We start from the raw sequence: 27,972 nt of genomic DNA, 5'->3' as shown, positions 1-27,972 counted from the left end.
GATGCGCGTCCGGTGACGCGGCGGGGCCGCTGGGCGGCGCCCCTGGCGCACCGGCGGGGCGGACCGGGCGCACCGGGCGGAGCGGGCGCAGCGGGAGGCGGCGGCGGCGGCGGGATGGACGAGCCCAGCATCCTGCGGCGCCGGGGTCTCCAGGTGGGCACGGGGCACGGCGAGCGGGCACCGCGTGCGGCGAGAGGGCACCGGCGGGGCGGGGGAGGGAGGGAGCGCGGGGAGCCCGGTCTCGGTGAGCCTGCGGCGAGGGGGTGCTCGGGTCTGCGAGGGGTGGGCGCTGCGGGGGTGCAGGGGGCGGGAGCTGTGGGTGGGAGGTGGGTGTTCGGGGTGCGGGTGTGCAAGAGGTGGGTGCTGCGAGTGAGAGGCGGGTGCTCCGGTGGGAGGTGGGTGTTCTGAGCGAGAGGCGGCTGTTCCGGGTGTGGGTGTGCGAGAGGTGGGTGCTGCGGGTGCGAGGTGGGTGTTGTGGGGTATGGGTGTGCAAGAGGTGGGTGCTGTAAGCGAGCAGTGTGTGCAAGTGGGTGCATGTGAAGTGGGTACTGCATGTGCAAGTGGGTGCTGCGGGTGAGGGGTGGGTGCTCTGTGTGTGCAAGAAGTGGATGCTGTGAGCGGGAGATGGGTGCTCTGTGTGGTGGTGTGTGCAAGAAGTGGGTGCTGCACGTGGGAATGGGGTGCTCTGAGTGAGGGTGTGTGTGAGGGGTGGGTGCTGTGTGTGAGAGGTGGGTGCTACGAGGGCAAGAGGTGGGTGCTGTGTGTGAGCAGTGTGTGACAGGTGGGACAGGAGCTAGGCACCCAGCACTGGGAACAGGGCAGGGTGTGAGCCCCAGCCATGCCATGGGATGCTGGTGGGGGGCACCCAACTGTGTGGGGGCTCCCATGGGAGCGCCGTGGTCCCTCCAGTCCAGCACACAATGCCAGTCCGTGCCAAACCGCTGTGCCAGCACCTCTCTGAACAGCTGCCCCATCCACCACCCTGTGCTTGTGCTCCCCAGCCTGAGGGACACCCACTCTCCCTGCTCATCCTGCATCCCTCAGGAACCCTGGACACCCACTGCCATGCTCAGAGGGGTCCATGACCACGGACCCCCCGGCTCACATTGCTGAGTGCTGAGCCGGATTTTCTGGGTGACCTCACGCCTCCATCTCCATCTGCAGTTCCCGGGGGGCCCGGGTGGAGCTGTCGGGGTGGTTGGAGGATGGCACGGCGCTGCCTTCATCTGAGCTGGCAGCTCCGCAGGCAGCTGTGCTCCACTGCACGCTCAGCCCGGGGAGAGCCTTGCCTGGGAGCTGCCCGCCCACGGATGGGGATGGACAGAGCCACGGCTGTGGGCTTTGGGGCTCTTGGCCGTGAGGGTCGCTCCTGGTGGTCCTGGGAAGAGCAGAGCTGTGGGGCCTGGCTGTGTGCCCCTGTCCCCACAGCAGGAGGGGTGAGAAAGGGCTCCTGCCAAGGACCTAATCCTGAACTGCTGAGCAGAAATGCTGTCCCTGATGCCATCCCTAATGCCATCCCTGATGCCATCCTTGATGCTGTCCCTGATGCTTTCCTCATCTGCTGATGGTTAATCCTGGCTTCCCACTGGGACCTGCTGATGGGAGACACACCATGCTGGATGTGCGTCCACATCTGCCAGCTGTGGGTGCTGACCCTGTGGCACTGCCCCACCGGGGTCCTCACGGCCATCAGGGATGCTCTGGGCGCCCCTGGGGACACAGCATGGCCAGAGAGCCCCTGGCAGTCATGGGTGTTGGGTGCCACAGATCGCTCTGCGCTCTTGCACCCATAGATGGGTGGGGAGGCTGTGTTGTGGTGAGCATGGGGGTGAGCATGGGGGACAAGGGTGTCTGTCCTCTGTCCCAGTGCCCCATCTGCACATGGCTGAACAGTAAAACCCTCCGTGTGACCCTTCCCTGCCTCTACCCTTGCGTGGGGGCTGGTGGCCGGTGGCACAGCCCCGGGTGTGGGTGGGGATCCAGACTGGGTGATGGCAGGGCTGAGTGAAGGTGCTGAGGGGCTCCCGCTCCATGCAAGGATCCCACATCCCCTTCCCCAGCCCAGGCCTGGAGTCACCCAGTGCAGCTGGGCGCACTGGGACACCCACCCCCACCCCGTGTACCCTCTCCCTGCACCCACGCCACCCCAGGGCAGACACGCACCCGTAGGCCCGGGGCTGCCGAGTCCCTGTGCACCCAGGCATGATGTCACCCGTCGCCATGGCAATGCTGCTGCATCACTGCATTGTAGAGCGCCCCAGTCCCGGGATTTCCACAGGACCTGTGTGGTGTGGGCAGCAGGATGGGGCATGGGTAGCCCAGAGGGACTGGGGGGTTTGTGTGTGCTGCTGCATGTCCCCACATGGGTGGCAGTGGTCCCTGCCCTCAAGGAGGTCCCTGCCCATGCTAGGAATGAGTCTGAACTGCTCAGGGTTGTGGGACCGGTGGGCACAGGATAAGAGCAATGATGGGGCATTAACCAGCACTTGCAGCTGCCACATGTCCCAGCATCCCACAGAGAGCCAGGTCACACACCAGCCCATCCACAGAGCGTGCCGGTGGCGTCTGCGATACTCTGGTGTGCCCAGTGGCACACAGGTGGTCACCAGGGCACTGTCAGAGCTGGACAGTGCCTGGCACACCAGGAGGATGGCATGGGCTGGGGTTCCTGCCCACAGCTGCCCTTTGACCTGTTGCACCACCTGCAAGCAAACAGCTCTCACAAGAAATATTCCCAGTGTCTGGAAAAATAAACAACTCAGGGGCTGCCGGCTGCTCCCCAGTCCTGGGATGGGGGGGACGAGGTGGGAGACATGGCATAGCCACTACCCTGAGGCTGTGCTCCAGATGGGTGTGTGGTGCTGCTCCCACTCCACTGCCTTCATGCCATTGCTCCTGGGCCTGGCCATCGGGCCATGAGCCCCAGGGACACTGGAAGGAGATGTTCCCTTGTGCCGGCCCTGGGCAGGTGATTTGTCACCCTCACCCTGGGCACGGTGAGTAGGGACTGACCCTGCAGTGACAGCCTAGTGTGACAGCAGGGGTGCTGCCATGTGGCTGGCAGGAGCAGGGGTCCTGCAGGTGGGCACCCTCCGATTCCCGGGGCCACACTCTGACCCCGCTTCTCGCTTTTCTCGTTACAGAAAGAGCTGAGTCTGCCACGCCGAGGAAGAGCGTAAGTCCCTGAGCTGGGCCACCTGGGGCACGGGGTGGGGTGTCATCAGGAGGGACATGCTTGGGGACACAGCACCAGCACCATTGGCAGCAGCAGAGATGGATGTTGAATGGCACCAGGGCTTGTTGTGCCCAAATCCAAGGTGGCATCATCATGTTCTCTGATACCTGATTGTGCGTCTGCTGGGGTGTGCTGGGGTGTACTGGTGTGTATTGGGGTACACTGGGGTGTGTTGGGGTGTTCTAATCAGTATTGGAGTCTACTGGGGCGTACTGAGGGGTTATTGGGATGTTCTAAGCAGTATTGGGGTGTACTGGGGTATACTGGGGTGCGGTAGGAGGCTGCTGCAAAGCTGCACTGTTTTTTGTGTTGGGGTGTGTTGGGGATGCACTGGAGAAGTACTGGGGCTATACTGGGGCTGCGTTAGGGGTGCACTGCAGCCACACTGGGGTGTTAGGGGTGCACTGGGGCTGTATCGGAGCTGTGCTGAGGCTGCGGTGTCTCAGCAGCAGCAGCAGCACCTCAGCGCATCCCGGAGCGCTCCAGTTCGGAGCCGCTGCTGCACCGGGCAGGCCGGGTTGGGTTCACGAGGGCCCGGGGGCTGCCGAGACATGCCGAGCCGTCCGGAGCCGAGCCGTGCCGTGCTGTGCAGTGCCGAGCCGCGGGGGCGGGCCTGGGCCCGGCGGGCCGAGCAGGGAGCCCCGTCGGGGCCGCCAGTGCCGCCCGCCCGCGGGAGCCGCCCAGCGCTGGGGCAACCGGTGCGGCGGGAGCGGAGTGGGAGCAAAGCGGGGCGGCGGCGGCGGGATGAAGTCGCGGCGGGACAGGCTGAAGATCCCCTCGCTGACCTTGGAGTGAGTCGGAGCCAGGGCAGGGCGCGGCGCGCCGGTACCGGTACCGGCCCCGGGGGCGGGCGGCGAGGCCCCGCGGCATCCCCGTCCCCCTGCTTCCCCGACCCGGAGCATCTTCCATCCTCGTCCATTCCTATCCCGCTGCATCCTCGCCCGCGGGCCGCAGATCCCAGCCCTTCCTCCTCCTGCAACCACAGCCGCGGACGCCCGGTGACAGTCCCCGGTGACAGCACCGGGGCTAGACCGAGTGTCTTTCCCCGCCGCAGCCTTAGACCCCGCAGCGTCCCTGCTGTCCCCTGCGCTCCCCCTCCAGCTCTGCCTCACTCCCACTGCCTGGCGCCCCTCTAGCCCCGATCCCCTTCGCTCTTGGCCCCTGTCTCCCCGCGGCCATAGGCGGACCCTCCAGCACCATCCGGCATCCGCTGACGCCGCGCCGGCTCGTCTTGCCTTGCAGTTTGTCTCCGAGCAGCCAGAGCCCGACGCTGCTGAGCCCCTTCAGCCCCTTACTAACCCTGCACCCCTGGAGGTAAGACCTCCCCAAACCCTCCCTGGGCACCGCATCCACCAGCTCCGGGGAATCGACAGGGGGAGAGGTGAAGATGGGGGCAGCAAGGTGGGTCCCCCTCTCTGGGAATGCCCTGGGGGGCCCTAGAAGTGTACTGTCTTCTACAGGGCACAGAGGTGATGCAACTGGGATCTGTTCCCAGCCCTGCACACCCCAAAACCAGCCAAGCTGTGCTGATGGGCTTCATTCTGCTACCAACTGATCCATTTTAGGGAGCCCTAGTGGGAATGTTGTGGCAGTAGCTCAAGCACAGATTCTGAGCATCCCTGTGAGGGGGGAGCACGTCAAAAATGGCCCAGGGCACACAGGGCACTGTAGAGGGAGCAGGGTGGCAGTGGGGAGGGCACCTGAGAAACCTCCCTCATCAGCTTTTCCGCTCTGCTGTGGGGAAAGATGAGGATGGGGACTGCTCAGGGAGATGAGTGCCCCCCACCCAAAATGCCACAAGCCTCTGTGGGTGCTGCCAGGACCTTGCAGAGTGTACCAGCTGTGCTCTGCCCCGGGAACAAGGTGCAGCAGGTGTGCTGGCACTGGCAGTCACACCCAGCCCCGCGCCCCATGGCACCTGCGGCACCTGCCTGGCACCCACGGGTGACACCGGTGCCTCCATCCATCTGTCAGGGAGAGAGGGATCCAGTGGGGAGCTCTGCTGCTGCTCAGCAACGGGCAGAGCCACCTGCTGTGGGCAGGAAGGCAGGAGCTTGGGTGCTGCCTGTGCTCTACCTGCACAGGGGGCTCCCTGCCTACTGCCCCCCTCCACTAGTCCTAACTGGCCACCCCTTGCCCCCCAGTGAGTGTGGCATGTGGAAAAACAATGTGGCCATGTGGATGCTCAGCTGAGGCTTTGGGGAGAGAGTTTTTGGGATGCTTGTGATGGGGGTGAGATGGGGACAAGGACAGGCAATCTGGTGGCACCCTCGGGTGCCTCCATGTACTGGTGTCTCGTGGCTGCTGGGCAGGAGGTGAGGGGAAAGGAGCTGCCAGACTCAGTGCTCCCCTTTTACCATGCTGAAACCTTGCCCAGCCCAGCAGCACCAGGATTTCTGGCCGTGGCACTGGCCCAGTGAGTGTGGCAATGCCATCCCTCACGGCTTGGAAGGTTCCAGTGGCCCTGGTGTGCCACCATGCAGGGGTTTGTCACCGGCACTGAGGAGGATGGGTGTCACTGGGTCTGTGCTGGGGATCTCCCTGACTGAAGGTGAAAAACTGGCATGAGAGGGAGGCTTGCAAGGTGCTGCCGGGATGCTGCCGGGTGGGTGCCCTCTGAGGAAGCATCCCGTGGGTGGAAGGGTACTCTCAGGAAGCCCCAGGCTTTGGGGCTGCCCCCGCTGACTTGTGAGGGTGATATTTGTGCCCCTCGAATGCATCAGTGGCGGATGCCGCATCTCCAGGGTAACCTTGACCCCATTTTGGGGTGCTGCCCTTTCTCTATGGTAACCCCGATCCCATTTTGGGGTGCTGCCCCACCCTGCCCTTATTTTGGGGGTGATGCCCCTCCTCCACCACAACCCCAACCCCGTTTTTGGGCGCTGCCTCTTTTCAGCCGTAACCGCCCCACCCACCTCCGCTCCTTTTGGGGGTGCTCCCCCCGTCTCCATGGAAACTCCAACCCCGTTTCGGGGCGCTGCACGGTCTCCATGGTAACCCCGTCGCCGCTGGGCGGGAAGGGGCGGGAGGCGGAGGGAGCCCGGCCCCGCTCCCGGCTCCGCTCCCGGCCCCGCTCCGGGCCCCCGGCGCGGCCCCGCGTGGTCCCGGGGCCGCCGCTCTCGGTGCCGGTGGAGCCTCTCGGGGCCGGAGGACGCGGCCGGGGCCGCGATGTCAGACCCGAGCTGCTGGGGAGCCGCCCCGCCCGGGTACCGGGGCCAGCGGGCGGCCGGAGCCCTCCTCCAGCGCTCCAAGAGGTACCGGCGGCCGGCCCCGGCCCCGGGGGTCGCGGAGGGGAGCGTCATCGGGGTGTGTTGTTTGGGGGGGGGGTCTCACCGGGGTGTGCACCGGGGAGCTTGAGGTCGGCGCGGTCGTGCGTGATTTTGGGAGGGCATGTGTCTTTGCACACGTGGTGGCTGGGTTTGGGGGTCTTTACACCACGAGGGCACCCTGGAGGTGTGTGTTTTGAGGGGGTCTGGGTGCACCGGGGGGTGCAGAGATGTGTTTGGGTTTGGGGAGGGCCGTGCACCCACGTGTGTGGTTTGGGGGGGTGTCTTAGCACTTAGGGGGCACGTGGGGTGTGTGAGGGATCTGTGTGCATCGTGGAGTGCAGCAGGTTGCTTGGTTTGGGGGGGGGACAACAACGTGCATGGGGGGATGGGCACTGGATTGTATGACGGGGGGGGGCTGTGCACCAACATGTGTGGTTTGGGGAGGGCTTAGCATTGGGGAGGCACATGTGGGTGCACTGGTTTGAGGGGGCAGTGCCTCGGGGGGTGCACACAGAGGTCTGTGCCTTGGGGGGTGTCTGTGCTCCATGGGGTGCACACAGAAGTGTGTCTTTGGGGGGGAGGCCTGTGCGTGGAGGGGTGCACACCCAGGTGTGTGGTTTGGGGGGCTGTGCACCGTAGGTGCATCTTTTTTGTGGATGCTGTGCACTGAGGGAGCACCCTTGGAACCCTGGGCATGGCGGGTGGGGTGGGCTGTGCATCGATTTGGGTGCATTGTTTGGGAGTACAGTGTGGGGTTTAGGGTCCCAGGGCATTAGGTGAAGCGCATTTTGGGGTGCTGCGTGCCCATCCTGGGGGTGTGTGCGTTGGGGAAGGGGAGTGTCTTGTACAAGGGGGAAACACCCCTGTGCCCCCTGTGCCAAGGTGGGCACCCACTGATGGGATGTATCTCGTGTGGCACATGGCCTGAGCCAGGGTGAGGGACCGTAGGGTGCCTGGAGGGGTGGGAAGGAGCCAGAAGTCTGGGAGGGCAAAGGACTCATATCCCCTTTGGCAGCGGGGCTGGGGCAGTGATGGGGGGGGGCTGCATAAATGGGGTGTAAGAGGGGTCTCCAGCTCCAGTGCCAGACTTGACCCAGGCTGGCTGGTGGGACATGTCCCCAAGGAAGGGGACAGGAGGTGCAGTCAGCACCCACTGAGCCTCCCAGGCATGGGTGGTGGAGGCTGGGACCTCTATCCAGCAGGTTTGGGGGGCTGTGTCTGGCCCAGGCATAAAACCTTCCCAAGGCTTTGTGTAAAAGAGGTGTTTAAGACAGCGCGGAGGCAGAGAGAGATTCCCCTTATGAATGTCTCTCAGTGTTAGTGTGAGCTGGCACAAAGCAACACGGTTGCTTAGCAAATGAATCCATCCCATCCCATTCCGGGAAGGCTCCTGCTTCACCTGGGCTGTGGGAATTCCTGCTGCTGGCACACAAGGATGGGCGAGAAGGACAGTTAATAATTAAGAAAAGGCATTGGATGGGGTTTTCCAATCTGGGGCGGCTGAGCGGGGGTGGGGGGGCTGGGAGAGATGTGTAATTGGAAAGATGATCTAGGCAGTCATCTGTCTCCAGATGAGCATGATGAACCTGTAATTCTCATGAAGGGCAGAGGATTTGCTCTTCTTTCATTGGTATTCCTAGAATCCACGGTGAGAACCACTCTGGCCTATTTCACGGTGAGCAGAAAGCATATGATGTTATTTAGTAGGATTAAGAGGTTTGAGGGATCCTCACTTCTCAGGGGTGGATGCTGAGGGGGCCGGTGCAGGGCAGGGGAGCTGGTGGTTCCATGGCTGGTGGGGTTCTCCTTCTCTGTGGATGCTGCCCGTGGCTGTTCACACCCCGCACGCCGCAGGAGAACTGGCCAGCACACGTAACAGGTACCATTTCCTTCCCACCACCGGGAAAACGTGGCACAGGGACATGCAGGGATGCGGCCCAGGGTGCTGAGCAGTTCCTTTAGGCTGTTTTCTTGGAGTGGAGAGAAATAAATAAGTCTATACCCAACTTGTTACCCTGTGATTCCCTTTAAGGATTTGGGTTTTTGCCCTTGGGAGGTGCCCAGCATGTTGCTTGGTGCTCCAGGGTGGGTTAGTAAGAGCATCCATAGTGCCAGGCTTTTGGGTGGGGTGGGATGAGGGTGCAGAGCAGCTCCACAAAACAATGCCAGGTGCCTGGTGGGGATGTGAGGATGTGGTGGGGTCGTGCATGGCCTGTGCCAGGCAGTGTGTTGCATTTCACCATCCAGACCCTGGTCCCCAGCCTTCCCCATCCCAGCCCCATCCCTGGAGGCAGCCGAGTTCAGCCCTGTCACAAGCCATGAGGACAAATGCCGCGGAGAAACTTTGGATGCAGCTGCTTGGTTCAGCAGGTTTCACAGTTAAACATGAAATTTATCCTGCTGGAAAGCGATTTTTCCAGGACGCAGTGATCCGTGGCACTTCGCCAGATCTCCAGGCACATAAGTGCCATTCGGGGGATGTGGAGGGAAAAACGTCCACAGCCAGCAAGGAAGGGAGCAGGGAGCAGTGACATGTGCTCCCAGTCACACAGCGGGAGCAGAGCCACCTGCTCTGCCCTTTGAGACTGTGGCTGCTCCCTTATCACCGCCCAGCCCTGCCCTGCAGCTCCTAACACCCTGCACCCTCTTTGTCCCAAACCGATGGCTTTCTGCCTTGGATTCACCCGCCAGCAGTGCCCCACACCGGACTGGCATCTGGCACATGGTGCTCTACCATCCTGGGAAGTTTTACGGGTTGGATCCTGCAGGAGAGGAGAGGGAACTGCAGCCTCTTTGTGCATGTCCTGATGATGGCCCTTCCTAACCCTCGATATTCCTCAGTGCTGACTCTGTCACCCAACCCCACTTGCCCAGATCCTGGCAGAGCCATTTGCCACTTAGAGACATCAGTGTTGTGCTGTGCAGCTGGATTCTGCTCTTCCCTCAGCTCCAAGAAGGCAGCCTGCGGGAAACCTCCTAGGAAGTGGATCACAGCCCCAAGGCTGCCAGAGCTCAAGGAGCATTTGGACAATGCTCTTAGGCAAATGGTGGGATTGTTGGGGCTGTGCAGGGCCAAGAGTCAGACTTGATGATCCTTGTGGTTCCCTTCCAACTCAGGATATTCTAGGATTCTGTGAAGCTGCCAGGTTCTGCTCCATCTCCTGCCTGTGACCATCCTGGCTGTGCCAGGGCTCGGTGCCGATGTGGTGCCGGTGCAGTGCAGGACATGCCGGTCCCTCCTCACAGGCAGCCTCAGGACAGGTGACACATTGTTTTGCTCCAGGCTTTGGGGTCACACTGGCTCTCACACACTTTCCACATCCTTTGAAATAAGTGCTGGATGGCAACAGCAGCGCCACAGCCAAGGCAGCCTCAGCATGAGCAGAGCGGGAGATGCTGACAACGATTTTCCACTCCATTTTTGGTACCAAACATGCAATTAAGTGATGGAGGCAGAGAGGGCAGCAGCCCCAGCTCCTGCCTTCAGGGTTTGGCAGCTCCTCTCTGCCCTGGGGCTTGTTTCTAGCCCGAGGTTTCCATGCAGTGAAGGATGGGAACCAGCTGCAGATGATGCATTAGGCGAAGGGGGGTTAAAGTGGCGCAAGATGGTTGTGGAGCTGAGGGTGGAGCGCACGGAAACAGGAAACATTGGCCTCGGTCTGTGTCACCATTACTGGAACTTGCTTCATTAAAGGTTTGTTTTCACTTCCAAAATGAAACCGAGCAAGCAGGAGGGAGTGCCTCGTCCCCTGGGCTGTCCCCTCTGCAAGACACAGACACACGTGCACCCCAGTCCCTGTGGCAGGACAGGCAGGCAAGCAACACCAGAGCTGGCAGCTCTCTGCAGCCCTCCTGGTTCCTGAGCCTCTGCCTCTGCCACTGCGGGGGTGGGGCACGGCTGCTCACACTGCCTCGGTTTCCCATCCAAGGATGTGGGTTGTTGCTGCCCTGGGGTGGGTGCTGGGCTGTGAGTTTGCAGCTGTAGTTGAGGTTCAGGCCTGTGTTAAAGTGAGAAAATCAAAGGCAGAGGGCAGGAGTAGGGTTAGATTGGATATTAGGAAAAAATTCCTAATTCTTACTTCTATCCTGTGAGGGTGGTGAGGCCGTGGCACAGGTTGCCTAGAGAAGCTGTGGCTGCCCCATCCCTGGAAGTGTCCAAGGTCAGGTTGGACAGGGCTTGGAGCAACCTGGGCTAGTGGAAGGTGTCCTTGCCCATGGCTGGGGTTGGAATGAGACGAGCTTTAAGGTCTCTTCCATCCCAAACCATTCTGGGATTCTGTGATTCTAGGAAGGGGTGAATGGATAGAAGGGGAAGGTTTCTACCTGCTCCCTGCAGCATCTCACTCAACCCAGGTGCTGAACAGGAGTCTCCAAGCCCTCCAAAGGCACTGCAGCTCCAGGTGAGCTCAGGGCAGTCATGGGGGGTGTGTACCAGAGGGACACCCAGACACCCCTCATCCTGGGTGCAGGGAGGTGCGAAGGAGGGTGCAGCCAGCAGAGAAGGGTTTTGGGGGCCCCAACCAGCCACCCTCGTTGCTGGCTTGGCCGAGACCTTCAGATTGAGCAGAAGAGCTGAGGCTCTTGGTTTGAACCCCACTAAAAGCACAGCAAGAGGAGCTGTGCAGGGGGGAGCTGCCAGGGGGAGGTGAGGGGTGCTCACCACATGTGTGGACTCTGACCACATGTGTAGAGCTCTGACCACGCCTTGCTGGTGTTGACTGCTCACTGGTGCCTTGTTCATTCACCTGGAGGGACAACCTGTTGTGAAATAATGTCCTTTACACCCTGGATGCTGTGCATGTGCCATTCCTATCTGGTTTTGGGATGCATGGAGAATCCCTTTGCTCAGAGTTCATCCTCTCAGTGTTGTGGGTGTATCTGGCCGTGGTGTGATGTTAAACGATGTCCTTTAATTAGCAGCATCTCTGTGGGTTCCTGTTCGCAGACTGGTGAGGAAACTCGATGTCTTTGCAGCCTGAGGAAGCGGAAATAGAGGAAGGGGAAGGTTGTCCTTGTGCTTGAGCTTCTGCTCCGTGCCATGGATATCTGCACTTCCTTCTTGTCAGACTGAAAGAGAACTTAAATGAGCCCCATTTCAAATGGGGCTGAAATGTAGGAGTGGGGTGTGACAGGAGTGGAGCCGCAGCTCCCCTGTGGGAATTTTTGAGACTGAGCCACTCTTGCAAGGCAGCCTTGGGCTCAGGGCTTGGGGAAGGGCTGAAAAGAAAAACGAAATTCCTGCAAGGGTTGAAATCCTGTGAGTTGGGAGGGTGGGAGTGGAGGTGGGGATACAAAGACCCAGTGCTTGTGGATGTGGCCTTTCAGGGATGCTCTGTGGGATGCTGGGATGTGGTACCAGGATGGGAGTTTTGGAGTGTTTGAGCTGTCGCGGTGCTGGTGCTTCTTTTCACCTGGTGCTGGCACATGCGGCTTCCTCCTGCTGCCAGGGCATCGCAAATGCCTGGAGATCCCACAAAATCTGAGGGAGTCAGGGGCCAACTGTCCCCTCCACTGTGACATGGGGACCACCAAGTGTAGGGAGGTTTACTGGGGTAATTTTCAATGCAATGGAGCAGGTCAGGTTGTGGCCACTTGGCATTTCCTCTCTTCCTCCTTTTACATCCCTTTTTCTGTTCCTGCCCTCGGGCTGTTGCCAAGGGGCCGCTGCCTCTGCCCTCCCCAGCAAGCCAAAACCAGAAGTGGGACCTTGATAAGATGGTTCATTGTTAAAAATAACCCTGTTGGCCCATCTCCAGCAGCGCTGAACCTGGGGATGGATCTTTCCTGCCGTGGGAGATCCATAACAGCAGTTGTGTTCTGTGGCACGGGGCTCCATGTACAAGCAGATCCTTACATCCCTGAGCCGAGGCAGCTCTGCTTCCCCAAGTTAATTCCCGCTTTTTCTTCTCTAGTTGCCGAAGCAGCAATAGGAAGAGCTTAGTGGTGGGCACCCCCTCTCCGACCCTCTCACGGCCTCTCTCCCCTCTCTCCGTGCCAACAGGTAAGGGATGTCCCAGTGGGTGAGTTGAGCATCTCCCAAAATCACTCGAATATTTTAGAGGAGTGGTGGGAGAACCTTCTCTTCTGCAGCCTCTTGTTAGAACCTCCTGGCTGCAGGTGCCTTTTCCAAGAGGGAATAGTTTGGGAAGTGATTTACCCTCTCTTTCCCCGGAGGAGCAGCATGTAGCATCACACTAGGGTGGGTTTTGGGGTGACTTTTCCCTGTTTCTCCCTACAGCTGGGAGCAGCCCCTTGGACAGTCCACGCAACTTCTCTGCCAGCACCTCCATCAACTTTCCCTTCGCTCGGAGGTGAGCTCCCAACCCTATTCCCAGGCCAGTAATGTTCACTAATAAATACCATCTACCAACTGAGACTGTTCAGTTGATCTCAAGCGATTTGGTTTGCTTCTATTTTTGCTTTTTTTCTGCCTAATTTCTGGTCTGGTGGTGTTTGCTCTGCTGTGATTGGTTCCTCCCTCCATGCCAGCCATGCTCCTCGGACTGACAGGTGAGTACCCAGGATGGGCAGGGTCTGCATTTTGGGGAGGTGTCTGCTCCACATCATCACAGATCTTCTTTTTAAAGTGTTCAGGGCCAAGTTGGAATGGGCTTGGAGCACTCTGGTTTAGTGGAAGGTGTCCCTGCCCGTTGCAATGGAGTTGAAATTGAATGGTCTTTAAAGTCCCTTCCAATCCAAACCAGTCTAGGACTCTGTGATTCTTTGTTGCATCCCTAGACGGGAGATTTTGCCCCAGGACTGGGCTGTCTGCAGCTCTGGGAGCCGAAACATCCCTGTTCCCATCACACTATCCCCAGCCACGTGCTCAGCCCCGACTCCGACCCGCTCCAAGCGCTCCTTATGGATGGTCAGCAGATGGCCCTGGATGGATGCTCATCCAGGTCCCTGCAGAGGCACATCTTGCTGCATTCCCTCTCCAGCCCACACCGCTCCAGATGCAGCCACCAAAATCCTGTTGAAGCAATTAATTAATTGCACACATGGAGGCTGATTTTAAACCATCGATCGTCACATGGAAAAATGCTGGAGGCTCATGGATTGTTTGCACAACTTGTAACAGAGTGAAAAACCAGACAGCAGGTGGGGTCAGGAGTTTGAGAGTGCCATCAGTGAGGGGATTGAGGTGGTGCGGGAGCCAGATCCAGCACCCTGCCAGCTCCTGGAGTCCTTGACTCCACACGGGAAGCAGCAGCGGGAGGTGAAGGGCCTCGACTTGACCTGGATGTTCCCTATCCATTAGAAACATGTCCAAGAGGAAGCACTCGCCTACGTATGAGCGGTTGCCTTCCTGTTTATAACTAGGCTCTGCTCTGTGGTGCCTGTTGTCTCAGGATGAGTCTTTGGGAATCCCGGATTCTCACCAAGAAAACTCCCAAGAGGCTGAATTTTGCTCTAATTAAAAATCAAATGCTGGCAGGATTTTGTTTTTTTTTTTTTTACCTATCTGAAGTGGATTTGAGCCAGCCCCAGTGCTGTCCCTTTGCAGGGACCCTGCCCACTGTCACTGTGCTCACAGACACCTGTGTGCCAAGGGTGCAGAACAGCCCCCCTCACCTGCAAACCCCTTATTTCACCTGATTTCAGTTCCTTCTGAAAAGAGGCTTCAGGACTTTATTACTCAAACCTGAATCCTCTTCCCCATCTTTTTGCTCTGATGTTATTGATTTGCATTTAGATGTTGGGTTTTGCCCTGTTATGTGATTGTCATGTTTGCACTCGCAGGACTGATGGCAGAAGGTGGTCACTGGCTTCGTTACCCTCCTCTGGCTATGGGACCAACACCCCCAGCTCCACGGTCTCGGTAACATTTGCTTTCTCAAGGCAGTAGATGATAAGAGCCTAACCCCCCTTGATTTTTGGTGAAATGCCTCCTGAGAGCCCCATGGTACCAGTTCCTAGGCAATCTCCCAGTTCCTAGAGGACTGTGTGCTTTAGCTGCATCATGCTTCCCAAATGAGCTTTTAAGAAAGTCATAGGGCTTGGTTAAGGGCTCACAGCATCCCTGAGGGTCACAGTGTCCCTGGGGCTTACAGCATCCCTAGGGGTTACAGTGTCCCTGGGAGTTAAAGCATGCCTGGGAATTATGGTATCCCTTGGCTTTACAGCATCTCCAGAGTTACAGCACCCCCAAGGTTACAGCGTCCCTGGGGTTACATTATCCCTGGGAGTTAAAGCATCCTCTGGCATTACAGAGGATCTGGTAGTTACAGAATCCCTGGGTTTACAGCACCCCTGGGAGTTACAGTGTCCTTGGATTACAGCATTCCTGGGATTACAGCATCCCTGGGGTTACAGCATCCCTGAGGTTACAACATCCCTGGGTGTCACGGGTCCAGGGTGCACTGGACATATCCTGACCATGCAGTGGAATGGCCAGGCAGGAGCTGCGTGGGATGCTGCAGGTACAGGGGATGGGGCTCACTGGAACCAGACTGGGTGGTAGAGTGGGGGAATTGGGTTGGGATTGGGCAGTGCAGACCTCCCAGGCAGTATGGAGTTTGCCTTCTCCATACTTCACATTCCCAAGCACAGACTGTGCTACCCATCAGTATTTCCAGCCTCCTAAGAGGCTCCAAGGAATAATTTCCTCGTGGGCTTTCTGATTTCAAAACAAAAAACACTGGGAAGCATGGATCCATCTCCTGATCTCCTGCATCTCTCTCTCTTCCCAGTCATCTTCATCCTCCCAGGAGCGCCTGCACCAGCTGCCGTACCAGCCCACCCCCGACGAGCTGCATTTCCTTTCTAAGCATTTCCGCAGTTCGGAAAGTGTCACGGACGAGGAGGGCCGGCACTCGCCCTGCCTGCGCCCACGATCCAGGAGCCTCAGGTACAGCACCCACTCTGGGGAGGCGCCCATGGTGCTGCCAGGATGCTGCACGCCCATGGTGCTGCCAGGATGGTGCACGGGGTGCTGGCGCATCCAGCACATCCTCTGAGCTGTTCCTGGCGTGTCCTGGTCCTGCTAAGCCTGTCCCAAGGTGTTGACCCCCATTTGGGTTTTCCCTTTGCAGGGAAGTGGAAAAACTGTGGCCTGAGGTTGTAGGTGTCTCATGCCTGGAAATATTCAAGGTCAGGTTGGATGGGGCTCTGAGCAACCTGGTCTAGTGGAAGGTGTCCCTGCCCATGGCGGGGTTGAACTAGATGAGCTTTAAAGGTCCCTTCCAACCCAAACTGTTCCATGATCCTTGGGGTTAAAGCATCCCCAGAGCATTACAGCATCCCTGGGGGTTACAGTGTCCTTGGGGTTACAGCATCCCTGGGGGTTACAGCACCTCTGGGATTTACAGCATCCCCGGGAGTTACAGTGTCCTTGGGATTACAGTATCCCTAGGGGATGCTCCGTGGGCATTAAGATCTGGTTCTCAGCATCTTCTTGGCTGTTGGGACATGACATTGCTCTCCTGGCAGCAGACAGCACCTGAGAGGGAGGTTTCCCGGGGCTGAAGCTGGAGAAAGTGGGATTTGTTGTTGGTTTGCAGCCTCTTGCTCAATTGTCTGAATGGTTTTGGTGGTGAGGAGGGGACTGCCAAGCAGAAGCCCAAGTGGTGGCTGTCCTTGCCACCATTCAATACAGTCCTGACCTGCTGGTAAAAGGTTAAAAATCCCATTTCTGGGCTTGCACCAGGAAACATCACCTTTGTTTGCTGGGGTTGGCCTTTGCCTCTGCAAAAAAAACCACAAGGAATGCAGGTGAATGGGCATTTGTGGGCTGGAGAGAGGAAAATTTGGGGAGAGGATCAAGGCAGTGGCTGTAGCATGGTGTGACCCGACCCTACAGGCCTGCTGAGCTCCACACTGGTTCTCCAAGACCTATAAAATGAGCCAACCACATTTCCACTTGTCCAGCACCAGAATGTTTTGCTTTTTGCAGGGGATGTTTTGGTTAAATCCTCTTTTCCCTGTGAAAAAAACTCCGTCCCTCTTCGCACCAAAGGCAGAGCCACAGTCCTGCGTGTTGCCAGCTGAAATTTCATTAAAATCAGATTAATTATCTGCCAGGGTTTTGTAGGTGGTGAGGTTTTCACCAAGGACGTGCTAGCTCTTGGTTGGCACAGCAAAGGCTGAGCTGAGGTTGGGCTGGGGCTGGCAGTGAGTGGCCTAGGTCTGGTTCTAATCCCCACATTTATTATTTTATAGTGGTTAATGAGTTGCCGGCAGTTCCTGCTGCTTGCTTTGCAGAATGGGATCACCAGGAAGGGGCTTGGGAGTTGCAGTGTTAGGTGAGGGTAGGAGAAAAGCCATGTTTAATGAAGCGTCCACCACAGGGTTCGGTTGGGGTTTTTTTTGCTGGTGAGCTGGAAAAAGGGCAACAACGGCAAGAAATCATGGGATCCGGAGGAAGGAAAGGACGAGCTTGTTCTTCAAAGCCAAGTGGAAAATCCAGCCTTTCAGCTCTAGATTTTCAAGTGACTTGTGTTTGGAGACCTGGGTTTGCAGGAGGTTGACCTTCCATGGACCACATCCCAGGGACTCCAGATCCATGTGCAGTGGGAGGGATGCTGCTGGAAGTGCTGGCCCAAGGCTGATGGCTCTGTTGGGATGAGCTTTAACCACTTGGAATCAAGAGTTAGGAGGAGGGAACAAATTGCTCTCCAGGGGTAGTAGTAGCTATTTGCACAGATGTAAATGACTTGAACCTCACAACACAACTGGTTTCCTCCCTCTGCAGCCCTGGACGGACGAGTGGAACGTTTGATAATGAGGTTGTGATGATGAACCACGTCTATAAGGAGAGGTTCCCCAAGGTAACTGCCAGGACTTGAGGGGAATGGGCACATTAGTCCCTCCATGGCGTCCTGACAGCATCTTCTCTAGAACAGCTTCTCCTCTGTGCTGAAGTATGGAATGCATGGGTAGATACTGGGGGCTGTTGAGGACACTGGAGGCATAATGAGCTGGGGATGCAGGGACCTGTGGGTCTGCCTCATCACACAGGCAGGAAGAGATCTCTGGAAACTTTGGTGGAGGCTGCTGGAAGCTAGGTCCCAGGTGAAGCCATGATCTGATTGTGGATATTGGAGCTGCAGGAAGTGGTAGGATGAGATCCTGGCTGGCCAAACCCAGTGCAGGAGGTGGTAGGATGAGATCTTGGCTGTCCAAACTCAATACAGTAAGTGGCAGTGTGAGATCCTGGCTGGCCAAACTCAATACAGAAGATGGTAGGACGAGATCCTGGCTGGCCAAAACCAACACAAGAGGTGGTAGGATCAGATCCTAGTTGTCCAAGCCCAGTGCAGGAGGCGGTAGAAAGAGATCTCAGCTGGTCAAACCCAATGTAGGAGCTGGTAGAATGAGATTCCAGCTGGCCAAACCCAGTGCGGGAGGTGGTAGGATGAGATCCTGGCTGGCCAAATCCAATGCACAGCATGGCTACGTGTGTTCCCAGGCATCACCATCCATTCCTTGCAGGCCACAGCCCAGATGGAAGAGCGTCTGCAGGACACCATCACCAGCTTCTCCTCGAGCAGCACTCTGCCCCTGGCAGATGGAGTGCTGGGCTTCATCCACCACCAGATCATTGAGCTGGCCCGTGACTGCCTGGCCAAGTCCCAGGGAGCTCTCATCACCTCCCGTTACTTCATGGAGCTGCAGGAGAAACTCGAGAAGATGCTGCGAGATGTGAGTACGGGGGCAGTTCCCTGCCTGGTGCCACCTCCTGATGCCACCAATACACCCCTGGCTTCTGTCCCCTCTCTGGCAGGCTCAGGAGCGTTCGGAGAGCGAGGAGGTGAAGTTCATCGACCAGCTGGTGAGGAAGCTGCTGATCATCATCTCCCGTCCTGCTCGACTACTGGAGTGCCTGGTAAGACATGGATTTGTCTTGTGTTTCATGGTCTGGAGAGGAGCCAAAGCCTCCAGGGTGCCCCATCCCTGGAAGTGTTCAAGGCCAGGTTGGACAGGGCTTGGAGCAACTTGGTCTAGTGGAAGGTGTCCTTGCCTATGGCAGCAGGGTAGAATGAGATGAGCTTTAAGGTCTCTTCCAACCCAAATCATTCTGTAGTTTTCAGGGTTTGGGGTTTTTTTGGCTGATGTGCTGAATTTCTGAAGCACTCGCCTTAGTGCTGTGGTTCCTTCAGCTGGATGGAGTCACGATGCAGTGTGCTGTTGATGTGCTCTCCTTTGTTTTCCCGCCAACTCATGGGCTACATTGTTTTTCCATCACTCTTGACATGGGGAATTATGGGGGAATGATGCATCCAGGGGGAACGATATATCCAGGGTCTATCCCCAATTACAGGTGTCACCTGCAAGGCCTAGAGAAAAGTTTTAATCGTGCAAAATCTCTCTCCTCAAGTGTGCTTGGTTTTCCCCATGCAGGAGTTTGACCCAGAGGAGTTTTACCATCTCCTGGAAGCTGCAGAAGGACATGCCAAAGTTGGCCAGGGAATTAAGACTGATATTCCCCGATACATCATCAGCCAACTGGGGCTCGTCAAGGACCCATTGGAGGGTAGGGAAACACTTGGGTTGGTGGCCCTGAGGTCTGCAGTGAGCTGTAGCCTCCCAGTTTGACCACTGAATGGGCACTGGGAGATGGCAGGGGGAGCTGGAAGGCTGCGCTGGTATCATGGCAGGGGGGTCACAGAAGGACCAGGATGATGTCCACGTCCTCCTGGCCAGCCCCACATCTCTCATTATTGCTTCCAACGCGTTCAGCAAAGCAGATTAAGCTCGAAAACACTTAATCCATGGCCCTGGGGGGGAACCATAATCCCCAGAGAATGCAGGAATGACTATCAAAAAAAAGAATTATATAAATGTTTAACCTTGTGTTGAACCTCTTAATGTCATGACCTGGATTTCTCCATACAATGGCTCGAGCAGAGCACGTGGCTAAATCCCTGCAGGATCTCTGAGTTTGGAAGGGGAGTGGCTGGGGAGGGGGCAATTTTGGTGGGGGTCTTGAGCATGAAGAAAATGAGAACCATCCCTGTCACCTGCAGAAATGGGCCAGCTGGATCACTTTGACAGTGGGAACACCATCACGCCAGAGAACGACGATGCCTGTGAGGTGAGCGTGGTCCAATGTCTGTGTCCCCACATGTGCCTCAGCTTCTTCCTGCCTCACCCACATCAGAGCTCCTTGCAGCAGCTCCTCTGCTGTCCTAGACTGGGATATGTTAATTTGGGTTGTCCCCAAGGGTGACTGATGGATTCAAGGGTAATATCTCATAGTCCCTCATCTGGCTTCTTGGGTGGACAGAGCTCTTGATCTGCATCTCAGGCTTCTGGTTTGGGGTTTGTGGCTGGAGAGGGCTCTGGCAGCAAGAAGCGCTTAGAGGTGATAATGGTGCTGGGTGAATTCCTGCCTGCAGTCACAGCTCCAGAACATTGGGAAACATTAAAAACCTTCTGTGTCTTCTTCAGAGCCAGCCTTCAGTCACTGTTCCACGGAGGAAACCCTGCGAGGGGGACTTTGAGACCATCAAGCTGATCAGCAACGGGGCTTATGGGTGAGTTGGGAAGTTCCTATCACTTGTCTCCACCCATAAACCACTCCAAAGTCCTCCCTGTCCAAGCTCTATGGTCTGTGTGGTCAGTCCTGGTTGTTGGAGGATGTGTTTTGAGGTGCAGCCGTTTCACTGTCTCCAGGGCTGTGTACCTGGTGAGGCACAGGGAGACACGGCAGCGCTTTGCCTTGAAGAAAATCAACAAGCAGAACCTTATCCTGAGGAACCAGATCCAGCAGGTGTTCGTGGAGAGGGACATCCTCACCTTTGCAGAGAACCCCTTCGTGGTCAGCATGTTCTGTTCCTTTGAAACGAAGCGACACCTCTGCATGGTGATGGAGTACGTGGAAGGTGAGAAGGGGGCTGGACGGTGCAGTGAGGAGGGGAGGATATCAATGTCTGAGCATGGAGGAGACCACCTGGACACCTCTTGCCCTGCTTTGCTCCAGGGAGCAGAGGGAAGCACCAGAAGATGCTTTTGTGACCCTGAGTTTCACCTTGATGAGGGTGATGGCCGTGGTCACCTAGAAGAGCATTTGTGCCCCATGCCTGGGGATCAGCTGCTCTGAGGAGGGATGTGAGGGTCTGACTGGAAGCCTGCTGGGCCTGCTGACCTTCCTGCCTTCTCTGAGCCCCTCCGTGTGCCTACAGGGGGGGATTGTGCCACGTTGCTGAAGAACATGGGCCCACTGCCTGTTGACATGGCGAAGATGTACTTTGCCGAGACCGTCCTCGCACTGGAGTATCTCCACAACTACGGCATCGTCCACCGGGACCTCAAACCTGACAAGTGAGGACATGGGTCAGGTCTGAGCAAGGGTGGGGTTGGATTTGGATGGGCAAGAGAAAGCCGAGAGGATAGGGCAGAATGAGGTAATGGAGTTTGGTGCCCAAAGTCCTGGTTCTGTGCTGTTGCCCCAGGACCAGAGGTCCTGGGGTGCAGCTGGTCCTTCTCAGGTCTCCCCAGAAGCAAACAGCAGCGTTGTGGGTTGTCTGTCTTCTCCTGCAGTTTGCTCATCACCTCCATGGGCCACATAAAGCTGACAGACTTCGGTCTGTCAAAGATCGGCCTGATGAACATGACCACGAACCTCTACGAGGGACACATGGAGAAGGACACTCGGGAGTTCATGGACAAGCAGGTGCGAGATCCTGCTCCACTTGGCTTGACCTGCCATCACTGGGGTGGCCTCGGGACTTGTTGCAAAGGCCAGTGCAGAGGTGTCAGGCACTGCTTCCCCATGTAGGTGTGTGGCACCCCGGAGTACATTGCCCCCGAAGTCATCCTCATCCAGGGCTACGGGAAACCCGTGGACTGGTGGGCCATGGGCATCATCCTCTACGAGTTCCTGGTGGGCTGCGTCCCCTTCTTCGGAGACACCCCCGAGGAGCTCTTTGGCCAGGTCATCAGTGGTGAGTCTCAGTGGCAAGTTTGCTCCTTGGCTTGCTCTTCCCAGCAGCTGTGGCTCGTCCTTAACATATGGGGAGCTTCATTCCTTCATGATATACTTGTGTGAACCATGAAGGAGTTCCTCAAGCTTTGATTTCCCACTTTGGGAGGATGCTTTACCTGCTGTGGTTCCTAGGGGACTTTCCTGTTGCCCAGAAGTGTCCAAACCCTTCCAGCCACTCCAAACTCTTTCTCCTTTTTCCCCGCAGATGAAATTATGTGGCCAGAAGGGGATGAGGCTCTTCCTGCAGACGCCCAGGACCTGATCACACGGTTGCTGAGACAGTGTCCCCTCGAGCGCTTGGGCACTGGTACGTGTGGTGACCCCCGTGTAGCACTCAGGGGGTGACCTGGCCCCCCAGTTCTGATCGAGCTTGGGCGGTGTTGAATCCAAAGTGTGTCCTGCCACGTTGAGGGTGCTCAGAGGTCTCCTGCTCAGGGTTCACCTCAGGAAGGCTGCACAGGGCTCCAGTCCATCCTTCCTAAGCCATTTGCTCTGCATGGAGGAGAGATTGTGCCACTTGGAATGGGAGCAGGAGCATCCTGGATCCTACTCTGTACCCCTGATGTGGGTTTCTCTGCCTGGCAGGAGGTGCACATGAGGTGAAACACCACTCCTTCTTCCTCCATCTGGACTGGAATGGGCTGCTGCGGCAGAAGGCTGAGTTCATCCCCCAGCTGGAGTCAGAGGATGACACCAGCTACTTTGATAGTGAGGCCAAATCCATTCCCTTCCCCCTGCTGCCAATCCATTATTCCTGCTGCACTTCGGATGCTCCTGTGGTAGATGAGAATCTCCTGGGTGAAGCTGGCCCCTTTACAACCAAAGCCACAGAACAGATGGAATCCTCTTTCCAGGCTTCTCACCCTTACTAACTTTCTCCCCCCAAAACTCCCCCGGGATTTGGGACTGGGCTGTCACCCCATGGGTGTAGGTCCTGCTTGGCAGAATGTGGTGTTGCAGGCAGGGTGGCAGCCCTGCCCACTCTGGCTCTTGCTTCCAGCTCGTTCCGAGAGGTATCACCACTTGGATTCAGAAGATGAGGAAACTAACGATGAGGAATCATCGGTGGAGATTGGGCAGTTCTCCTCCTGCTCCCACCGCTTCAGCAAGGTGCTCCAGTCCCTCCTCTGGCATCCAAAACACTTTGGCACTGCAGCCAGTGCGATTGTGCTGAGCATCAGTGTTTTGGCTGACACTGGATCACCTGGATTCCCAGATTTCTGCTCCTTGCTGACAGCTCCTCTCCTCCTCAGGTGTACAGCAGCTCGGAATTCCTGGCGGTCAACTCCAACCTTAGCCTCTCGTCCTCTGACCGGAGTCACAGCGATGAGAAAGAGGAACGATGGGACAGGCACTCAGGAGATGAGGACAAGAGCAGGCCAGCAGGCACCGAGCCCCGGTGCGTGGTGAGGGGGAGATGGCGTCGGCTGGTGCGGGCTTCTCTTGTTGCCAAGGGTTTGTGCCAACATTGAGAGTTTTGTGCTGGGACCAAGGATTTGTGCTGGTGGTTGGGGTTTGTGCTGCTGCCAAGGGTTTGTGCCAGGACTGAGAGTGTGCAGAGGGGTCAGTGGGAAGTGTCCTGGGGTGCTGAGGATCTTGGTGCCATCCCCCTCATGCATCTTTGGTAGTCCTGAGCCCTCCTGCTCTTGCCACGCAGGCTCCGCTCCTGGACGTCCTGCAGCTCCACGCCATACACCTCCCGGCACGAGCGGAGCCGCAGCCCCACTGTGCTGCCCAGTACCCTCAGCCTGGACACTATGCCCAAGTTTGCCTTCTCCTCGGAGGATGAGAGCCCCTGTGTGGCATCCACCAAGCCAGAGAGACCCAAGTTTGTGGTGGGAGACCCCGAGGTGGGGACCAGCGGTGTGGTGAAGCAGTCGGCATTATCCGGTGCGTAGGCTGTGGGCACCAGTGTGGGATACTCCAGGGCCACCCAGGGTTCTGCATGGCGTGGAGTGGCTTTTCCGCATCCCCAAACTCTCTCTCCTCCCCTCTGTGCAGCTGATCTTGCCAACCTCAACCGCATCCGCCTCCGGAGCAACAGCACCGGCACCAAAAACTCGACTCCCCGGAGCCTGGAGCCGAGTGGGGGCCGTCGGCTGAGCACCCAGAAGGATGTGCCGGAGAGGCAAAGAGCCTCACTGGGCAGCCGTGTCCCCAAATCTGCCTCCGTCTCAGCCCTGTCCCTCATCATCACATCAGGTCTGTGTGCTCCCTGGTTTATCCTGGATAGTGGCTGTTGCATGGTTTTCCCGGGCTGAGCTGGCTTCTCCCACTTGCAGATGACTTCGGTGGTGGTGCCTTGATGAGCCCCATCTCCCCTCACTCCCTCTCATCCAACCCCTCTTCCCGTGACTCCTCCCCAAGCCGGGACTCATCCCTCGTCATCGCCAGCCTGCGGCCACCCATTATCATCCACAGCTCGGGGAAGAAGTACGGCTTCACCCTGCGGGCCATCCGCGTCTACATGGGCGACAGCGATGTCTACACCGTGCACCACATGGTCTGGGTACGTGTGGAGAGGCACTGGTGGTGCCAAACATGGCATTTCCCAGTGGGAAAACCCCGAAACTTGCATATGAATAAAATGCTTATCTTCTGATGGCAGAGTGTGGAAGAGGGGAGCCCCGCGCAGGAGGCAGGGCTGAGAGCGGGCGATCTCATCACACATGTGAATGGAGAGTCTGTGCTGGGTTTGGTTCACCGAGATGTCGTGGAGCTGCTGCTCAAGGTGAGTGTCCAGAGCTGCTCTGCTCTCCTGGAACTGGGATATCGATTCAGCAGCTCCCTGGCATCACCTCCGCCGGCTGGATCTGGTGGCAGGAGCTGGTTTGGATCCGCTCCTGCAGTGATTTGTTTTCCATCCCTCAGAGCGGGAATAAAGTGGCCCTGCGCACCACAGCCCTGGAGAACACCTCCATCAAAATAGGGCCCGCGAGGAAAAACAGCTCCAAGACGAGGATGGCGCGGAGGAGTAAGAAGAGCAGAAAAAGGGATGGCCAGGAGAGGTGGGTAGAACTGGGGTAGGATAAGATGGATAAAAGTTTGACCTGGTGTGTGCCATACCATGGGGATGCTCTGGATATGCCATGCTGAGGTGTTCAGTGGGATCTGGTCCTGCCAGCTCTGGGTCGGATGCTCTGGATCTGCCATACTGGGTTCTGGTCCTACTGGCACCAGGTCGGCAGACTTGGAGCCACCAGCTTTAAGGAGAAGCCAGGATTATTCTTGTCCCCTGCAGTAGGAGAAAATCCCTCTTTAAGAAGATCTCCAAGCAGTCGTCAGTCCTGCACACCAGCCGCAGCTTCTCCTCCGGCCTCCACCACTCACTGTCCTCCAGCGAGAGCCTTCCTGAGTCCCCCACGCACAGCCTGTCCCCAGGTCCCACGACACCCTGCCGGAGCCCTGCTCCCGACCTGCCCTCAGGTACCTCAACCACGGCGAGGGGGGATGTTGGCGAGGGGCAGGGTGGGATGCTGTGTGTCCCTCTATCCCTACAGTGACCTATTTCTCTTTGTGTGGCAGACGCTGTGTCCCCGCAGAGCACCTCTCCCTCCTCCAGCACCCCAACGTCGCCCGCCGGCCACGTGCGCCCCAGCTCCCTGCACGGGTTGGCCCCCAAACTGGGTGGGCAGCGCTACAAAGTGGGACGTCGCAAATCCACCAGCAGCATCCCCCCCTCGCCCCTCGCCTGCACCCCTTCCTCCTCCCAGCGCCCGCCTTCCCCCCAGCGCTCCCCATCTCCACTCCCTGGGTACCCCAAAACCCCCCACTCCTTCCAGGGCAAGACCTTGTCGCCCCCCACCATTGTCCGGCAGAGCTCCCGCCCCCGCAGCGCCGACTGCCCCCGCTCCCCGCTCCTCAAGCGTGTCCAGTCGGCTGAGAAGATCGTTACCATCCTGGCTGAGAAAAAAACCTGTGGCGGCCGCAAGCTGGGGCTGGAGATATCCCCAATGGACAGGGAGGCCATTGGGGAGGGAGAAGCGCTGCCCTACCCAGGGGAGCACGGTTATCACCCCACCAGCTCCCGGCTCGGGGAGAGGCACGACCGGGACCAGGAGATGGTGGTCATGCGGCGCCTGAACCTCTCTGAGCGCAGGGACTCCTTCAAGAAGCAAGAGGCAGTTCAAGAAGTGAGTTTTGACGAGCCGGAGACAGTGCCAGGAGGCGAAGATGGCGGGAAGAGTGAAGATGGGTTGGGCACAACTCTGCAGGGCGGCAGCGCGACCGGTGCGGAGCTGCAGCCGAAGTTGAAGCCCAGCCCGGTGCCGCAGATCGCGGTGCAGGGCTCTGAGAGTGACGAACAGGAGCCGGTGGTGCCCGAGTGGGAATGCCAGGGCTCCTACCCCATTGGCAGCGCCAAGCAGCCAGACGGCAGCATCCCCCTGCCGTGGTGGAACGGGTGTGAGCACCGGGACCGTGGTTCCCAGCAGTGCCAGAACTCTGGGGAGGGATCAGTGGGCCACTGGGAAGCACCGGCACGGGGCCAGGAGCTGGCAGGGGCTCACATCCCAGCGCCCTAGGGTGGCAAATGGAGCAGGGCCAAGCACACATGAGCCCCACGCTGGCACCAGGGGGTGGTTCAGGCTCCCTGTGGCATCCCACTGCCTCCCTGAAAACTCCATCCCATGCAGCATATCCATGAGAGAAACATCCCCAGAGCCACTCTGGACGTCGGCGCTGGCCGGGCACTTCTCCCTGTGAAGGCTTTTTGTACTCCCTGAGAGATGCTCATATTTTTATAGAGACACAGGAGCTTTCCCGGTGGTGGTGTTTCTCCCGGCTGGGCCCCACCCTCTGTGTACAGAAAGGACTCGATGCAAATATTCCTTAATTAATTTATTACTTTTTATAAGCTAAATGGGCAGTGCAGGACTGTCACAGGGTCCAGCCCAGCTCTGAGAGTCCCAGCCTTTTCCGTGTGTCTCCCAGCTTCCAGATGGATGGCACACTGTTTTCTAACCTTGCAAAGACCCCACTCACTTTTCCCTACTTTCTAACTTCAGTTTTATCTGGAAACACCCCAAATGTCCTAAGAAACACAAATTCTAACATTTAAAATTAAAACAAACCCCCAAACCTACAGTAACATCTCCCAAACACTGGCGCTCCGGGCTGGGATGCAGAGGGGGGATTTTATTTGCATATGGATCATCAGATGATGAACATATGGGTCATTTTATAAGTGTATAGTGGATGTAAAGGGTTTAATTATTTTATTGGAGCCTTTTGGAGCCACCAGGCTCCATTGGCCCTTCCAGGGGTAGAAAAAGAGAGACATTGCCACAGGGTCAGCAACTGGATGTGAATATTAATGGGATTTTTAGGGTCAGTTTTTGCTCTTTCTCTGTCCCCAAATCCTGTGGTGTTGGTTGGTCAGTGCATAGACACCCAAAAAAATCCCAACCTCTGCTTTTTTTTTTTAAACAAAACCACCCCAAGCCAGTGAGCACCTGTAATTTGGGAATTTTACCCCCTTGTCCCCCCCTTGTTGTTCTATTCAGCAAACTACAGCTCAGCCCAGCATTTCTCCCCCATTTCTACCATTTTCTAGGATATAAATGTTCCCATTTGTTAATGCATGTTCTGGCTTTCCCCCCACCAGGCATCACCATGGCCCTGGTGGGTTTTTGGGCTGCGTGTTGGGGTTATTTTGTGCACGTGTGGTTTGTGCCAGGCTCCGTATCCTGCTTCTCCCGTTAAACTGGTGCCGTTAAACCCCCCAAAAACGAGCCGGCAGAGCTGCTCCATGTTTCCTTTGCTTCTTTCCTCCACTGTCTGTGTGAAGGTCTCGGGAAGGCAGCGGGGTTTTGGGAACACACCGGGGACCCCCTCCCCATGGGAAGGGGGGTTTGGCTGTGCACCAGATATGGTGGGAAAAGGAATTTTTAATGGAAACTGTCTCAAAAGCCAAGGGGAACCGTGTCTTTCTGCCCAGTACCCGGCTGTGTTCCTACCTTCGGGAAGTTTTATGCTGGATTAAAATCGTCCCTTGCGCTGAGCGTGGTGTCCAGAGCCGGGGTGGGATCGGCACTGCTGGCACTGGAGTGTGGCTAGGCAGGGAGTGCCCGTTCCAGGGGGTAGTGGCAAGGGGAGAACAGGGCTGGGGGAGCCAGAGTTGCCCCAGCACGAGCCAGAGGACTGGGATATGGCTGTGCCAGTGGCACCGTCACGGCTGGCACCCGGCCTGGCTCTGGCACTGGGCTCTGGCTGTGGGTGCCCAGTGCAATGACTGGTGCGGTGCCCAGTCCCCCGTGCAGTGCCAGTGCCCAGTGCAGTGCCCCGTGTCTGCCTGTGTCCCCTGTGCTGTGCCCCATGCCTGGGGCAGTGTCCCAGATCCCAGGTGCAGTGCCTGGTGCCCTGTGACCTACACCCAGTGTGGTGCCCCGTGCTTGGTGCCAAGGCCTGTTCCCAGGTCTGTGCCCTGTGCCTGGTGTAGTGCCCGGTGCCCCATGCCCGGGTCCGTGTCCCATACTCGATGCCCAGAGCAGTCCCGGTGCTTTGTGCTGTGCCCCATTCCCAGTGTAATCCCAGTGCCC

At 57.7% G+C, this 27,972-nt stretch overlaps 1 protein-coding gene across 2 annotated transcripts; it reads left to right on the top strand.

Moving 5' to 3' along the window:
• The first annotated feature begins 64 nt into the window (after nt 1-64).
• On the top strand, nt 65-27,434 carry MAST3 (microtubule associated serine/threonine kinase 3). 2 transcript variants are annotated; one of them, XM_027715423.2, is made up of 28 exons: nt 65-153; nt 3,144-3,175; nt 12,417-12,505; nt 12,743-12,815; nt 12,994-13,014; nt 14,248-14,326; nt 15,198-15,355; nt 17,198-17,273; nt 17,938-18,147; nt 18,230-18,331; nt 18,847-18,979; nt 19,473-19,540; nt 19,897-19,982; nt 20,122-20,330; nt 20,631-20,769; nt 20,989-21,121; nt 21,227-21,392; nt 21,639-21,740; nt 22,019-22,141; nt 22,434-22,543; nt 22,687-22,832; nt 23,091-23,323; nt 23,435-23,635; nt 23,716-23,942; nt 24,042-24,164; nt 24,305-24,441; nt 24,678-24,859; nt 24,959-27,434. In XM_027715423.2, the coding sequence occupies exons 1-28, from the start codon at nt 115-117 to the stop codon at nt 25,954-25,956; spliced, it is 4,395 nt and encodes a 1,464-aa protein (XP_027571224.1). In that variant the 5' UTR covers nt 65-114; the 3' UTR covers nt 25,957-27,434. The 2 variants fall into 2 exon arrangements, with proteins under 2 accessions (XP_027571224.1, XP_027571223.1); XM_027715422.2 differs by having other exon boundaries at nt 24,675-24,859.
• Nucleotides 27,435-27,972: the final 538 nt, after the last annotated feature.

Source organism: Pipra filicauda, unplaced genomic scaffold, assembly GCF_003945595.2.
Source record: "Pipra filicauda isolate LSUMZ 115617 unplaced genomic scaffold, ASM394559v2 scaffold294_size920599_pilon, whole genome shotgun sequence".
NCBI lineage: Eukaryota > Metazoa > Chordata > Aves > Passeriformes > Pipridae > Pipra > Pipra filicauda.
Note: the sequence above shows the minus strand (reverse complement) of the source record. Positions and strands in the feature narration are given on the sequence as shown.

Bases quoted from the DNA above. Each gene is read 5' to 3' on its own strand.
- MAST3 (XM_027715422.2), top strand. From the start codon at position 115: ATGGACGAGCCCAGCATCCTGCGGCGCCGGGGTCTCCAG. The intron at 3,176-12,416 runs GTAAGTCCCTGA...TTTCTTCTCTAG, and splicing joins CTGCCACGCCGAGGAAGAGC to TTGCCGAAGCAGCAATAGGA. The intron at 14,327-15,197 runs GTAACATTTGCT...CTCTCTTCCCAG, and splicing joins CCCCCAGCTCCACGGTCTCG to TCATCTTCATCCTCCCAGGA.